This window comes from Myotis brandtii, unplaced genomic scaffold (assembly GCF_000412655.1).
Source record: "Myotis brandtii unplaced genomic scaffold, ASM41265v1 scaffold987, whole genome shotgun sequence".
Lineage (NCBI taxonomy): Eukaryota > Metazoa > Chordata > Mammalia > Chiroptera > Vespertilionidae > Myotis > Myotis brandtii.
Window position 1 is genome coordinate 77,713 of NW_005372107.1, and position 14,407 is coordinate 92,119.

At 45.2% G+C, this 14,407-nt stretch overlaps 1 protein-coding gene across 2 annotated transcripts in view; it reads right to left on the minus strand.

Moving 5' to 3' along the window:
- Positions 1-2,145: 2,145 nt before the first annotated feature.
- The window catches only part of LOC102241335 (zinc finger protein 235), a 117,067-nt gene continuing 104,805 nt past the window's right edge, over positions 2,146-14,407 (minus strand). The window contains exons 3-6 of one of the 2 annotated variants that reach the window (XM_014533522.1): positions 8,497-8,623; positions 7,691-7,816; positions 5,519-5,567; positions 2,146-5,376 (exon numbers count right to left, since the gene is read on the minus strand). In XM_014533522.1, coding sequence (XP_014389008.1) covers positions 3,456-5,376; positions 5,519-5,567; positions 7,691-7,816; positions 8,497-8,623 — 2,223 coding nt within the window. In that variant the 3' untranslated portion in view covers positions 2,146-3,455. Of the gene's footprint in view, positions 5,377-5,518; positions 5,568-7,690; positions 7,817-8,415; positions 8,885-14,407 lie in introns of those variants that run through there. The other variant, XM_014533523.1, reaches the window with a different exon arrangement.

Sequence of the window (14,407 nt, forward strand, 5' to 3'; positions counted from 1 at the left end):
GGTCAGAAAAGGTGTTTCCTCTGTAGTTCACACCAATCGCTGGCTTGGCCCCCCCAGCCCAGGCCTGACGCCTCTGGCCCAGGCTTCAGGCCTGGGCAGGGGACCCCCATCTCCCCCCGATCACTGGCTCTGCCCTCGCCTGGGCCTGATGCCTCGGCTAGAGGCGTCAACCCCCATCACCATCCGATCGCCGGATTGGCCCCTTGCCCAGGCCTGACGCCTCCACCAGAGGTGTCAGGCCTGGGCAGGGTACCTCATCTCCCCCCGATCACTGGCTCCGCCCCCTGCCCAGGCCTGATGCCTCTGGTCCAGGCATCAGGCCTGGGCAGGGGATCCCCATCTCCCTCTGATTGCCGGCTTGGCTCCCCCGCTCAGGCCTGACGCCTCTCGCCAAGGCCTCAGGCCTGGGCAGGGGACCCCCAGACCCCTCTGATTGCCGGCTCTGCCCCCACCCAGGCCTGATGCCTCAGCCAGAGGCGTCGGCCTCCAACACCCTCTGATCGCCAGATGGGCCCCTTTCCCAGGCCTGACACCTCTGCCAGAGGCGTCAGGCCTGGGCAGGGGATCCCCATCTCCCTCTGATTGCCGGCTTGGCTCCCCCGCTCAGGCCTGACGCCTCTCGCCAAGGCCTCAGGCCTGGGCAGGGGACCCCCATCTCCCCAGATCACCGGCTTCTGGGGCCAGCCTGCGGCCCGGTATCGAATCCCATCACGGGGGGCAGGCAGGCGGCTTCTGGGGTCGCACATGGGGGCCTGGATGGCGGCTCTTGCACTGGCAGCTGCGCTGTCCCACCCTGCCTGCAGTATGCAAATTAGCTGCCACCTTTGTTGGCGGTTAATTTGCATACCACGCTGATTAGCCAGTGGGAGGAGTAGCGAAGGTACGGTCAATTACCATGTTTGTCTCTTATGAGATAGGATTCTGGAAATCGTATTTATTATTTGTAAACACCACTTGAGGATGTTTATTGATGTGATAGGGAGGGGGAGGGCAAGGAGAAATACTGCTTTGTTGTCCCCCTTATTTTGCATTCATTGGTTGGTTCTCATATGTATCCTGACCAGAAATCCAACCTACTGCTTGGCGTATTGAGACAACGCTCTAACCAACTGAGGTAGCCGGCCAGGGCAGAGGTACTATGTACTCATTGTGCCTGAATTATTTCTCTGCCTGGACATTTGTGGGAATGAAAACTTTAAGGATTTTACACTTCAGTGTATAGGTTGATAGGAAGAAGTTTCTATTCCAGGAGGTGGTGCTGAAGCACAGCTTTTTTTTCTCTTACTTGCTCTGCTGGGGCTTCTGGGACCCCTGTGGGCGTGTTGGCTCTGCCATGGAACATGCCCCGTCCTCCCTGAGGGGGGTGTCCTTTTCACAATGGAGTCACCTCAGTCTAAGGTGACAACCCACCACTCCTGTGGATTGAAGTGTTGGGCTTTGGTCTCCTGTGTATTCCCAGCACTGCCTTCCTGTTAGGCCGAAGCCACTGGCAGAGCCACACCAAGTGGACCAGGCTGCCCCCCCACCCCCGCCCAGTCTGCACCTTGACGAGTGGGGGAGGGGTTGGCAGGGGAAGAAGGATCACACATCCGCAGCTCTGTCCTTCCTAGGGGTTTAGCCACAGTGAGGACAGACCCCTTGGATGGAAAGTTTTCAGCACTTTGTCTACCTGGCAGGCCACGGGGGTGGGGTGGGTGGGTTTTCATGTCTGAAGTCCTCTGTCTGGTGGTGCTAGCAGGCTGTGGGACGCTACACCCTCTGCACTGCTTCTCTGATCTTGACCCTGTGCCCAGTCTCAATGTGTGCCAGCCCCCCAGGCCCCATCGTTGTCCCTGCCCCTCTGGTTTGCCCAGTGGGAGTTGACCCCTGTCCTTGAACGCCATTGTGTCTGCTGGGGGCTTCAGCAAGTGCTAGACTGGGCACAGCTTCTGTCCCTGGCCTTCGCCACGCCCCCCCCCCCCTCGCACCATCTCCACGGTTCACTCAGGTGTGTCCCCCTCATTTCAGTGTGCAGCTCTCAGACATGAGTATGTTGAGCAGGAAATCCTTTGTGAATTATAGGGGTCCAGCATGTTGTAACTTCAAGAGGAGACCACCATCACACCACATTTTTCGTGGCTGTATAATATTCAAACAAAATTTAAATATTTTACAGATACTTACTTCCTTTTATTGAATTCAGTATAAACATTGTTGTGTACGATCTAACTTTTTCTATAGTCTCCTAAGCAAAACCTCCAGTGGTAGGGTTGCTGGGTCACAGGGTATTTTGATACGTACTGACCAGCTAATGTCCACTTCGACCAAGAGAAAGCGTTGAACACGGAATGCTGTGAAAGTGACAATTTACCTAAACTGTTACAGTTAGTGAAATTTCAGTAAAAATTTAAAAAAACTTCTTATCCTGCTTCCCCCTCCCCATTTTAGCAGGAAGAATGAGGGTGGAATGTGACAAAGTGATGTCATGAAATCTGCCAGGGCCCCTGCCTTAAAAGTCGCGATGGATGAAGAGCTACGCATAGGCACTTTGACCTAAGTTTGCATGAAAATGAGAAGAAACCGATTACTCACAGTTCAACTTCACTAAAACTTTCTGTCATCAGTAACTACTTCTAATGTTTTCAAAGAGTTACAGTAAAACTGTACCCTAATGAATTACGGATCAAAATTTATAATTGTATAAATTCAGTATCATGTTAGTAGATTAATAAAAACCAGTACTTTTCAGTCTATAAAATACAAACCAATGATTAAGTATTATACTGTACACACAGATAATACACTGTACAAAAAACAGGCTGAATGGGGGATGGGAGCCATTCAGAAGTCTTGTTGAAATTAATTTGTATTATTGTGGATGGCAGCATTACAGGATTCTTTTTGCATATGCTGTTATGAATTTAAGGTAGGGAACTGACTAGAATTTTCAAATACTTGTCATTATAGTGGTTTTCTCTACTTTGTTCAGTAATTGATGGGCACCTCATACAAGCCAAGCAGTTCTACAAGGTAGACATACTGGTAGTGGTGAAAAACACCTCTATTACATGGAGGTTACATTGTAGTTGGCTTAAATTTTATTTGTCCGTCAAATCTGCCACATATACTTTTGTTCGAGTGCTGCACATAATCTCCACTCATACGCCCTCTCTTCTGGGTGACTCCAATGAAATGTAAGATCCTTCTGCTGTGTTCTTCGGAACCGGGACATTGAAAACTCTGGTGTCACCATTTACCATTTTATAAAACCAGTTTCTCTCATGTGAAATCTGATGTTTACAAAGAATTCATCCCCCCAACTGCCTTGTTGAGACACGTCTTATAGAGCTGCTTTCCCGCGGCCATTCCCCGAGGCTCCTGAGTTCTGAAGGAGATTTCCACGTTCACCAGCACAGACTCTCTCATGGGGACCAAGATGTGAACTCAAACTAAAGGCCATGTCGCGCCTTGCATGCCTACAGATCCCCTCCAGTGTGGATTCTCTGATGATACACAAGATGTGATCTCTGGCTGAAGCCCTTACAACATACATCACATATGTAAGGTCTCTCTCCAGTGTGGACCCTCTGATGTGTGTGGAAATGTGAGGCCTGACTGAAGCCCTTCCCGCACTGCTGACACGTGTAGGGCTTCTCTCCTGTGTGGACCCGCTGGTGGGCACTGAGCCCAGCACTCCAACTGAATTCCTTCCCGCACTGCTCACATTTAAATGGCTTCTCCCCGGTGTGAATGATCTGATGGACTTGGAGATTTGACCTCTGGCTGAAGGCCTTCCCACAGGTGTCGCATTTATATGGTTTCTCTCCAGTGTGCACTCTCTGGTGGGCTTGAAGATGTGAAGACTGACTGAATCGCTTCTGACATGCTTCACATTTGAATGGCTTTTCCCCCGTGTGGACACTCTGATGAGCTTGGAGGTTTGAGGCCTGACTGAAGCCCTTACCACACTCTTCACATTTATAGGGCTTCTCTCCCGTGTGGACTCTCTGATGATTGTGAAGATTCAAGCTCCAGTTGAAGCGCTTCCCACACACCTCACATTTGTAGGGTTTCTCTCCAGTGTGGACTCTCTGATGGGCTTGAAAATATGAACTCTGGCTGAAGCCTTTGCCACACACATTGCATCGAAACGGTTTCTCCCCCGTGTGAACCCTCTGGTGGCTCTGGAAACTTGAGGCTGAGCTAAAACCTTTCCCGCACTCTTCACATTTATATGGTTTCTCTCCCGTGTGGACTCGTTGGTGACTGTGAAGATTGAAGCTCAAACTAAAGCACTTCCCACACACATCGCACCTGTACGGTTTCTCCTCAGTGTGGACTCTCTGATGGGTGTGAAGATTTGAGCTACAACTGAAGCGTTTACCACAATCTGCACATTTATATGGTTTCTCTCCCGTGTGGATTCTTTCGTGGGCCTGAAGATGTGATCTCTGCGTGAAGCCCTTTCCGCATATCTCGCATTTGTAAGGTTTCTCTCCAGTGTGGACTCTGCAGTGGATATTAAGATCTGTGCTACGACTGAAGCCCTTCCCACAACTTTGGCATCGATAGGGCTTCTCTCCTGTGTGAATAGGCAAGTGAGCGTACAGATGTGAGGTCTGATTAAAGCTCTTCCCACACTCTACGCACGAATAGGGTTTCTCCCCTGTGTGGACTCTCTGATGAGTTTGCAGATTTGAGCTCTGACTAAAACACTTTCCACATTCATGACACCAATAGCGTTTTTTTCTTGCGTGAACATACTGTTGAAGGGGAACGGCTGAGTTATAACTGGTATCCTCACGGGCACTACAGTTAAGGGACTTCTTTGCCAAGTGTGACTGCTGATGAACTTCAAGTCTGGAGCTATCACTGAATACTTTTCCACATTCACTACTCTGGTAGGTTTTCTGTCCCGTGTGGATTATACTGAGCTGGGCAAGAGATGATACATTTGAGATGTCTTCACCACAATCTTTGTTGCTGTGAGCTTTCTCCCTTTTGTGTACTGTACTATCATCATCATGGTGGTGTGAATTACAACTGAAGATGTTAGCACATGGAGCAAATATACATAACTTGTTTTTCATTGGCATCTGCTTACAACTTCTCTGATAATTCTGTGTCTCGTTCAGATATATGTTACTCTGAGAATTCTGAGCTCTCCCTGTTGTAAACGCTTGACTTTCATTAATACTGGAATGATTCTCCGTAAGACTCATTACACAGCTGTCTTCCTGAATGGAGATTCCTGCCCCCACCTGACCGGGGGAATTAAGTTGTTTGGGGAACTGGGAACTCTTTTCTTGAACATGTAGCACGGAGACTTGACTTTTCGTTAATTTACTCACATGTCTCCTGATCTGCCAGCATGAGAGCTCTCCCAAAGAAAGGCACCTTCCCACCGGGGGAATTAAGTTGTTTGGGGAACTGAGAACTCTTTTCTTGAACATGTAGCATGGAGACTTGACTTTTCGTTAATTTACTCACAACATGTCTCCTGATTTGCCAGCATGAGAGCTCTCCCAAAGAAAGGCACCTTCCTCCCGCTTCACCAACAGTCTCCATCTCATTTTCATTCCTGCCTCCTGAAAAAATCAGGGACAGATAGTGACATCAGCAAGAAAGCAGGCTGGGAAGCCCCAAGTCCTTATTCCCCCACTGAAATATAAAACACCACTCGAGACCAGCAAAAACAACTGCGAGATTCCTGAAAAACGCTCAGAGCAAACAAGAGAGCATCCAACTGAGAAAAAGCCACACTTAAAATGGCATTAAATTTGGTACCACCTCAGGAGGAGCACAGATGAGATTCATTTAGAACCACAGGTCTAATAGGGTAGGAGGTAGATATCAGCCAGCTGCAGAGCAACAAAAAAACAAACCTGGAAGTTTTCAGAAAAGGAGAAACTGATTTTCTTGCCTATAAAAATGGTAAATTAAGTCTCCTCTTCAGCTATAGCTACTGATTCAGAGTAGTATCTACACAAATCAGCTAAATATATGCCTCAACTACAGTCCTTCCCTGTACAACTTGCACACCTGGAATTGGTGTTCAAATTCACTTTCTCAATAAATAGCAAAATAAGTAGAAACTGAGTGAAGATATAGAAAACTTGAACAATACTATCAACCAACATCAGATAACACTCTTTTCAGGTGCACATGGAACCTATTCCAAAAGATACCATATTCTGGGTCATGAAACGAGTTGTAACAATTGCAAAAGGACTCAAGTCATACAAATTATGCTCTAACCACAACTGAATTAAATCAGAATTAAGACACTACTAAATAAACTGCATCACAAAACAAAGAGACATTATATAGGGCATTTTGAACTAAATGATAATGAATTTGTGACTTGCTACTAAAAGAGTACTTAAAGGGACATTTATACACAACACAGGTCTCCAAGAAACTAGAAAAACAAGAGCACATTAAACCAAAGTAAACGGAAAAAAAACACACACACACACACACACACACCCCAGAGTCAGGCATCACTTAAAGGGATATATTTTGAGATATGGGTATGTCATTATATAAACATCACAGAGTGCACGTATAGAAATCTAGCTAGGCGGTATGGCCTATTGCTCCTATGCCACTAACCTGCACAGCATGTTCTTGTACTGAATAGTGTAGGTAATTATAATACAACTAGAGGCCCAGTGCATGAAAATTCATGCACTCAGGGGGTCCCTCAGCTTGGCCTGTACACTCTTGCAGTCCGGGACCCCTTGGGGGATGTCTGACTGACGGGTTAGGCCTGCTCCCCCAGGGGCCTAAACTGGCAGTCAGACATCCCTCTGGCAGTCCGGAAGCCTTCGGGGGATGTCCAACTAATGGCTTAGGTGAGTTAAGGATGTGGAGAGTAAAGAGAAGACAGCATTTTATTTTATTTTTAAAATATATTTTTATTGATTTGAGAGACAGGAAGGGAGAGGGAGAGAGAGAAACATCGGTGTGAGAGACATCAATAGGTTGCTTCCCAGTCTGGGGATCGAACCAACAACTGGGGTATGTGCCCTGACTGGGAATCGAACTGGGAGGATGACACTCAACCAGCTGAGTCACACCGGCCAGGGTGGAACACGGGAAGTGAGTGGTCACAGAAGGACTTGGATGAAATGACTTCTGAGCAGAGACGTGAGTGAGTAAGAGAGTGGTTGGGGGTTTATAGGAAAGCAGCATTCCAGCCAGAGAAAAGGAAGTAAAAGACCCTGATACAGAAGCATAATCGCCAAATGTCAGGAACAAGTCAAGTTGGCAGCATCAAAGGGAGGGAAATGAAACGAGAAAAATGTACAGTGGTACAGCCAGGTGAACGGGCCGACACGACAGGGCCTTCCTGGCCCCTTCAATACGTTGGGTGCTGTTTGGAGGGAAATGGAAGCCAGTGGAGGCTGTGAAGCAGAGGAGAGACATAATGTGACTGATGTTTGTTTGTTTTTTATTTATTGATTTTAGAGAGAGACAGAGAGAGAGAGGGACATCAATTTGTTATTCCACTCACGTAGACATTCATGGGTTGATTCTTACATATGCTCTGACCTGGGATTGACCCACAGCCTTGGTGTTTCCGGACGATGCTCTAACCAGCTGAGCTACCTGGCCAGGGCCTGTGACTGGTGTTTTCAAAGGGTCTCTCAGGTCACCTTGTGGAGAACGGATCACCCAGAAGAGAGACAGAATAATGGGCTCTTACCTTCAAGGACTCTGGCTGCACAATTCTCCGCTGAAGGCCCACCTCTTTGAGTTTGTGTCTCCGTCATCCAAAGCTGCTCCTCTCTCTCCAACTGGGATATCACATCTGGTTTAGAGAAGAGATGCCCTGTGAAAAGACAAGATTTAAGTGGGACATTAAAGGTAAAAAGTACTAAAACAAATTGGGGTTCCAATCCTATGATGGAAGGCTCTACCCCTCCTCCAACACAGTGTTTATCAAACATTTTGATGCAACTTACTAAATTAATTTCATGACTCAGCAGTGGGTCATGACCCACAGGTTTAATAAAAGATATATGAGCCCTGGCCGGTGGAGTGTCGTCCTGTACAGGTTCGATTCTTGGTCAGGGCATTACCAAGACTGTGCACACGGGGGTGGGGAGGGTGCAACCGATGTTTCTCTCCTCTCTCCCCCTCTTGCTTCTTCTCTCTCTAAAATCAATAAAAACATATCCTCTGGTAAGGATTAAAAAAAAGATATGTGAAATAAGGAGCCAGGTACAGACAAGCTCAACTGTTCATTTATAATTAATTACAAAAGACAAGTGTTTGCCTTGGAACAAAGACGACTAGAAACTTGTCTCTACGTTCCTAATAGACCGGAGAACTGGTCTCTACGGGGTCCTGAAGCCGTCAAGTAGTGAGCAGAGGCCAGAGATGCTAGCAAACATCCTACAATGCACAGACAGTCCCCACAACAATTACCTGGCCCACAGTGTCAACAGTGTCAACTGAGAAACCCTGCTCAATGGACGAAGCCACGTTACAGAGGGCACCTGTCCTCACCCACTGAGACCAGGTTCCGGAAGTTCTCCAGGGTGACATCTCGGTACAGCTTTCTCTGGACAGAGTCCAGCAGCCCCAGCTCCGCCTCGCTGAAGACCACAGCCACGTCCTTGAACGTCACCGGCTCCTACAACACCGAACACATGTAACCTCTGTTTCACATCTGGGAGGAGGGCAGCACTGAGAAGGTGGAGGAGATATGTAGGACGTTGTTCCAGACTCTACGGTACCCAGAACTCATTTTAGTAGAGTTTCTCCTCCTCCCCTTCCACAATCACACCATAAAGGGAGGGAGAGGAAGAAACTAAGAGAAACATAAAAAAATCTTGTGCACATTTAACACGGTGCCCTTTAAGCCCAGGCCGGGTAGCTCAGTTGGTTAGATCATCACCCCAAAAAGCCAAGGTTGCAGGTTCAATCCCTGGTCAAGGCACATACAAGAATCAACCAGTGAGTACATAAATAAGTGGAACAAGTTGATGTTTCTTTTTTTTTTTTTAAGATATTTTATTGATTTTTTACAGCGAGGAAGGGAGAGGGATAGAGTTAGAAACATTGATGAGAGAGGAACATCGATCAGCTGCCTCCTGCACACCCCCCAATGGGGATATGCCCGCAAGCTCAGTTGGTTAGATCATCACCCCAAAAAGCCAAGGTTGCAGGTTCAATCCCTGGTCAAGGCACATACAAGAATCAACCAGTGAGTACATAAATAAGTGGAACAAATTGGTGTTTCTTTCTCTCTTTCTCTCCCCACTCCCCCCCTCAAATCAATAATAAATAAATAAATAAAGCCTCTAGAACAGTCACTGTTAAATCATGGCATACACATGTTTTACAATTAGACTGACAGTGCCAGATATTGTACGAAATTGAGTTAATTTAGATCCAACAGTACGTAATAGAGCCTATCTCCTCCTCTGCCTGGGTAGTACCACCATTTCGTCAATGTCTGCCAGTCGCACAGGCTTCCAAGACCCCTCTGGAGCAGGTATGTAACGCATTCTCTGTCCTTGGGAACACGCTGTGTCTGCCAACAGCAGCAGCATGCCTGGCAAGGTTAAGGGCACAGGCTCTGGAGACGAACTGCCTCAGTTCACACTCCAAGGCTCTGTCCACTACTAGCTCTGTCACCTTGGACAAGTCACCTCACTTCTCAGTTTCCTCATGTGTATAACAGGACATCACAGGGCACTGGAAAGGATTAATGAGAATATGTACAGGATTTAGGACGGTACCCCACACATATGAAGTACACGATAAATGTCAGCCATCACTATTATTACTATCAGTAGTCAGGGCTGCCAGGTGTTTCATAAAAGTGATGATCTCTAATATATTTAACCATAACAAATAACCAAATAATGCAATAATGTAAAATTTTAAATGATTGATAATGCTGCACACAACATATTTTTACATAGATCTCAGCCAGCTGGTCTGGTCTTCCCTTAGGACAGTGGTTCTCAACCTTCTGGCCCTTTAAATACAGTTCCTCATGTTGTGACCCAACCATAAAATTATTTTCGTTGCTACTTCATAACTGTAATGTTGCTACTGTTATGAATCGTAATGTAAATATAGCTCTGTCACCTTGGACAAGTCGCCTAACTTCTCAGTTTCCTCGTGTATAACAGGACATCACAGGGCACTGGAAAGGATTAATGAGAATATGTACAGGATTTAGGACGGTACCCGACACATATGAAGTACACAATAAATGTCAGCCATCACTATTATTACTATTAGTAGTCAGGTTGCCAGGTGTTTCATAAAAGTGATGCTCTATAATATATTTAACCATAACAAATAACCAAATAATGCAATAATGTAAAATTTTAAATGATTGATAATGCCGCACACAACGTATTTTTACATAGATCTCAGCCAGCTGGTCTGGTCTTCTCTTAGGACAGTGGTTCTCAACCTTCTGGCCCTTTAAATACAGTTCCTCATGTTGTGACCCAACCATAAAATTATTTTCGTTGCTACTTCATAACTGTAATGTTGCTACTGTTATGAATCATAATGTAAATATCTGATATGCAGGATGGTCTTAGGCGACCCCTGTGAAAGGGTCGTTCAACCGCCAAAGGAGCCGCGACCCACAGGTTGAGAACCGCTGATAGGCAGATTTATGAATGGAGAGGTATTCAGTAAGACGAGGGTCACGTAGGGCCTTATCGTTTTCTTAATCAGATGACATGGCCTTTTGTTGTATCTGACTCTTTTTTCATGAAACAAGCTAGTTAGAAAGAAACCGTATTTATAGAAAGAATGGTGCCCATGCAAGCTGGGGACTCCCAAAAGGGCCACCCAGTCTCGGAGGGGCCGGGCCCAGGTCCTGAGAGTGAAGGTAGGAAACCATGGGCTCCCCAGCAGAGTCCTGGCCCAGCCCTGCAATGCAGGATGGGCTTAGGCGACCCCTGTGAAAGGGTCGTTCGACCACCAAAGGAGTCGCGACCCACAGGTTGAGAACCGCTGCCTTAGGATCAGTTCCAAGAAGTGGCCATTGTGTTGCCAAAAAATATGCACCTTTGGTTTGCTAGTATAATGCAATTATCCCAATTAACTTTTCCTTTGAGAGATTTAAAGTGCTCCGATTCTCCATACTCCAGCCAAAACTCAACATTATCTTATTTTTTAAATCTTGGGTAATTTAGTCAATGGTAAAAACAGTTCTTTTTTAAAATTCCCATTTATTTAACTTTTTAAAAGATTATCTTTGGCCCTAGCTGGTTTGGCTCAGTGGATAGAGCATCAGCCTGCAGACTGAAGGGTGCTGGGTTCAATTCCAGTCAAGGGCACATGTCTGGGTTGTGGGCTCCATCCCCAGTAGGGGGTGTGCAGGAGGCAGCCAATTGATGATTCTCTCTCATCACTGATGTTTCTATCTCTCCCTTCCTCTCTGAAATCAATTTTTTTGCCCGCAACCAAGGTACATGCCCTTGACTGGAATTGAACCCGGGACCCTTGAGTCCGCAGGCCGATGCTCTATCCACTGAGCCAAACTGGTTCTTGAAATCAATTTTTTTAAAAAAATCATCTTTGGACATGTTTTTTACATATTGCCTGTTCACTTCATTTGCTCACATCCTCATGCATCAGGAAGATTCCTATTGCAAACATTAAGCCTTTTTCTTGCATTCATAAATCCTCAGCTTCACCCCCCACCACTATTTCCTATTTGTCTCATAACTTTGTGTATGTCATTTTACTTTTTCTTCATATTTTCAAAAATTGATTTCAGAGAGAGGAAGGGAGAGGGAGAGAGAGATAGAAACACTGATGAGAGAGAAAATCGATCGGCTGCCTCCTGCACGGCCCCTATTGGGGATGGATCCCACAACCCAGGCATGTGCCCTGACAGGGAATTGAACTGTGACCTCCTGAGTCATGGGGTGACCTCCTCATTCATGGGTCAATGCTCAATCACTGAGCCACACTGGCCGGGCTTTCATTTTTTTTTAATCCTCACCCGAGAACATGCTTACAGAAGGAATGGAGAGAGAGGGAGGAGTGGGGATGGAGAGAGAGAGAGAGAGAGAAGCATCAATGTGAGAAACATCTACTGGTTGCCTTCCATACATGCCCCAACCAGGGCTCGAACCTGTAAACTGGGTAAGTGCCCTGACCTGGAATCAAACCGGTGCACAGGACGATGCTCAACCAACTGAGATACTCCAGCCGGCCTATGGCATTTTTCTTTATGGAAATTAAAATTATGTATCTAAAGACTTTGCTCATCTCTGTATTTCATTTGACTGGAGTTCTGAGCATCTGTGTACTGAACCAGTTGACACATGTGGGGAAGAGACAGGTGCTAAGAAAGCTGCCCCAAGGGAGGGGCAATGTTATTTTTAAAGCCCTTCATCCACCAGGCATGCCAGGTATACACACAGCGTGGCCTCGGGCCCTCAATATAGTAGTCTCGTTTCGTCTGCGTCTCTCTATTTACCTTAGCTGGATTCCTGAAACTCCTGGCTCAGGAAACTGAACCTTTAGTGTGTAAAAATAACAGATCCACTTTAGAATGGAATCGGAGCAGCCATCAGAGGAACTGCTTTGTAAGTTTTGCTTGTCAAGCCTTGGGGATGTTACAGGAGGCAACATAACCTTTGCGCTGGGCCAGATGCAGCACTGCATCTCAACATCTGTTTGCAAAGCTAGCAGGAAAGCAGACATTCTTTTTTATTTTTTATTGATTTGAGAGAGAGAAGCATTGATTTGTTCCACTTATTTATACATTCATTAGTTGCTTCTTATATGTGCCCTGACTGGGGATTGAACTGGAAACCTCGGTGTATCGGGACTACACTCTAACCACCTGAACTAACTGGCCAGCCCAGACATTCTTTACAATTAGTATCACTGCGTTATCCTATCTGCACCTGCAGACATCTATCCTTAGCTTATTAACACCCATAGAAACTCCTTCCTTCTATTCGTGTAATTATTCCCCTTCCTTTCTCATAAATATCCCTTCCCTTGGTCTAATGGGAACAATATTTGGGATTCTGCCTGAATCTCTGCTTCCCCAATACCTATTTATTTTGGATCTCAAATGAAAGTTTGTTGCCTCTCACTTTGGCCTTTTATTTTTAGGTTAACAGGTGTCAGCTGGGGTCTGAGTGGACTTCAGTAGGTATGTGAATGTTCACAAGTTTGTTTATGTTAAAATACGAATAAACCCTGGCCAGGTAGCTCAGTTGGCTAGAGTGCTCCCTCCCTACCCCCAATATACTAAGGTTGCAGGTTCAATCCCCAATCAGGGCATATACAAGAATCAACCAATGAATGCATAAATAAGTGGAACAACAAATCAATGTTTTCTCTCTCTAAAATCAATCAATAAAAATAAAATGCAAACAAGACCATCTATATCCTCACACAGCTATTCCACAGAATAAAGGCCTGGCAAGTCCCTGGTGGTGCTAGACCAAGGATGTACTTCTTTAAAATATACTAACAGCCCTAACCAGTTTGGCTCAGTGGACAGAGCGTTGGCCTGTGGACTGAAAGGTCCCAGGTTTGATTCCAGTCAAGGGCATGTACCTTGGTTGCGGGCACATCCCCAGTAGGAGGTCTACAGGAGGCAGCTAATAGATGTTTCTCTCTCATCAATGTTTCTAACTCTCTATCCCTCTCCCTTCCACTCTGTTAAAAAATCAATAAAATATATATAAAAAAAAAATATATATATATATATATATATATATATATATATATATATGAATTTTATATGAATGGGATTATATTGCATTAATTTTGTAACTTGTTTTTTTTCATTTAACGTTATATTTATAAGGTTCATCCATGTTATTGCGTGTATCTTCTTCATTTTCTTCGCTGTATAGGATTCCATTATGTGAATAGACCACATTTATTGATTTGCTTTACTGTTGACAGACATTTAGGATGCTTCCAGTTTAGGACAATTATAATGGTGTTGCTCTGAACATTCTTTCATGTATATCCTAGTGCACATAAAGATGCAAATCTCTAGAGTATATGATTGGAGTGAAATTTTTGAGCCACAGGGGACACATATTTCAACTTGACTAGACACTATCACAGTTTCCCAAATTGGTTGTTTTAATTTATATTCCAAATCATGTCTGAGAATTTTAGTCGCTCCAGGTCTTTGTCAAAGCTTAGTACTGTTAGACTTTTAAAATTTTGCCAATTCTGGTGTGTAGTAATACCTTGTGGTTTTAATTTTTATTTTCTTGATTACTGGTGAGATTGAGCCTCTGTTCTTACATTTGTTGTCTATTTGGATATCTCTTTTTTTGTGAAGTGCCTGTTCTTATAGTTTCTTCTTTTTCTAGTAAATGGTTTAACTTTTCTTTTTGATTTGTAAGAGTTCTTTACCTAGCCCTGACCGGTTTGGCTCAGTGGATAGAGCGTC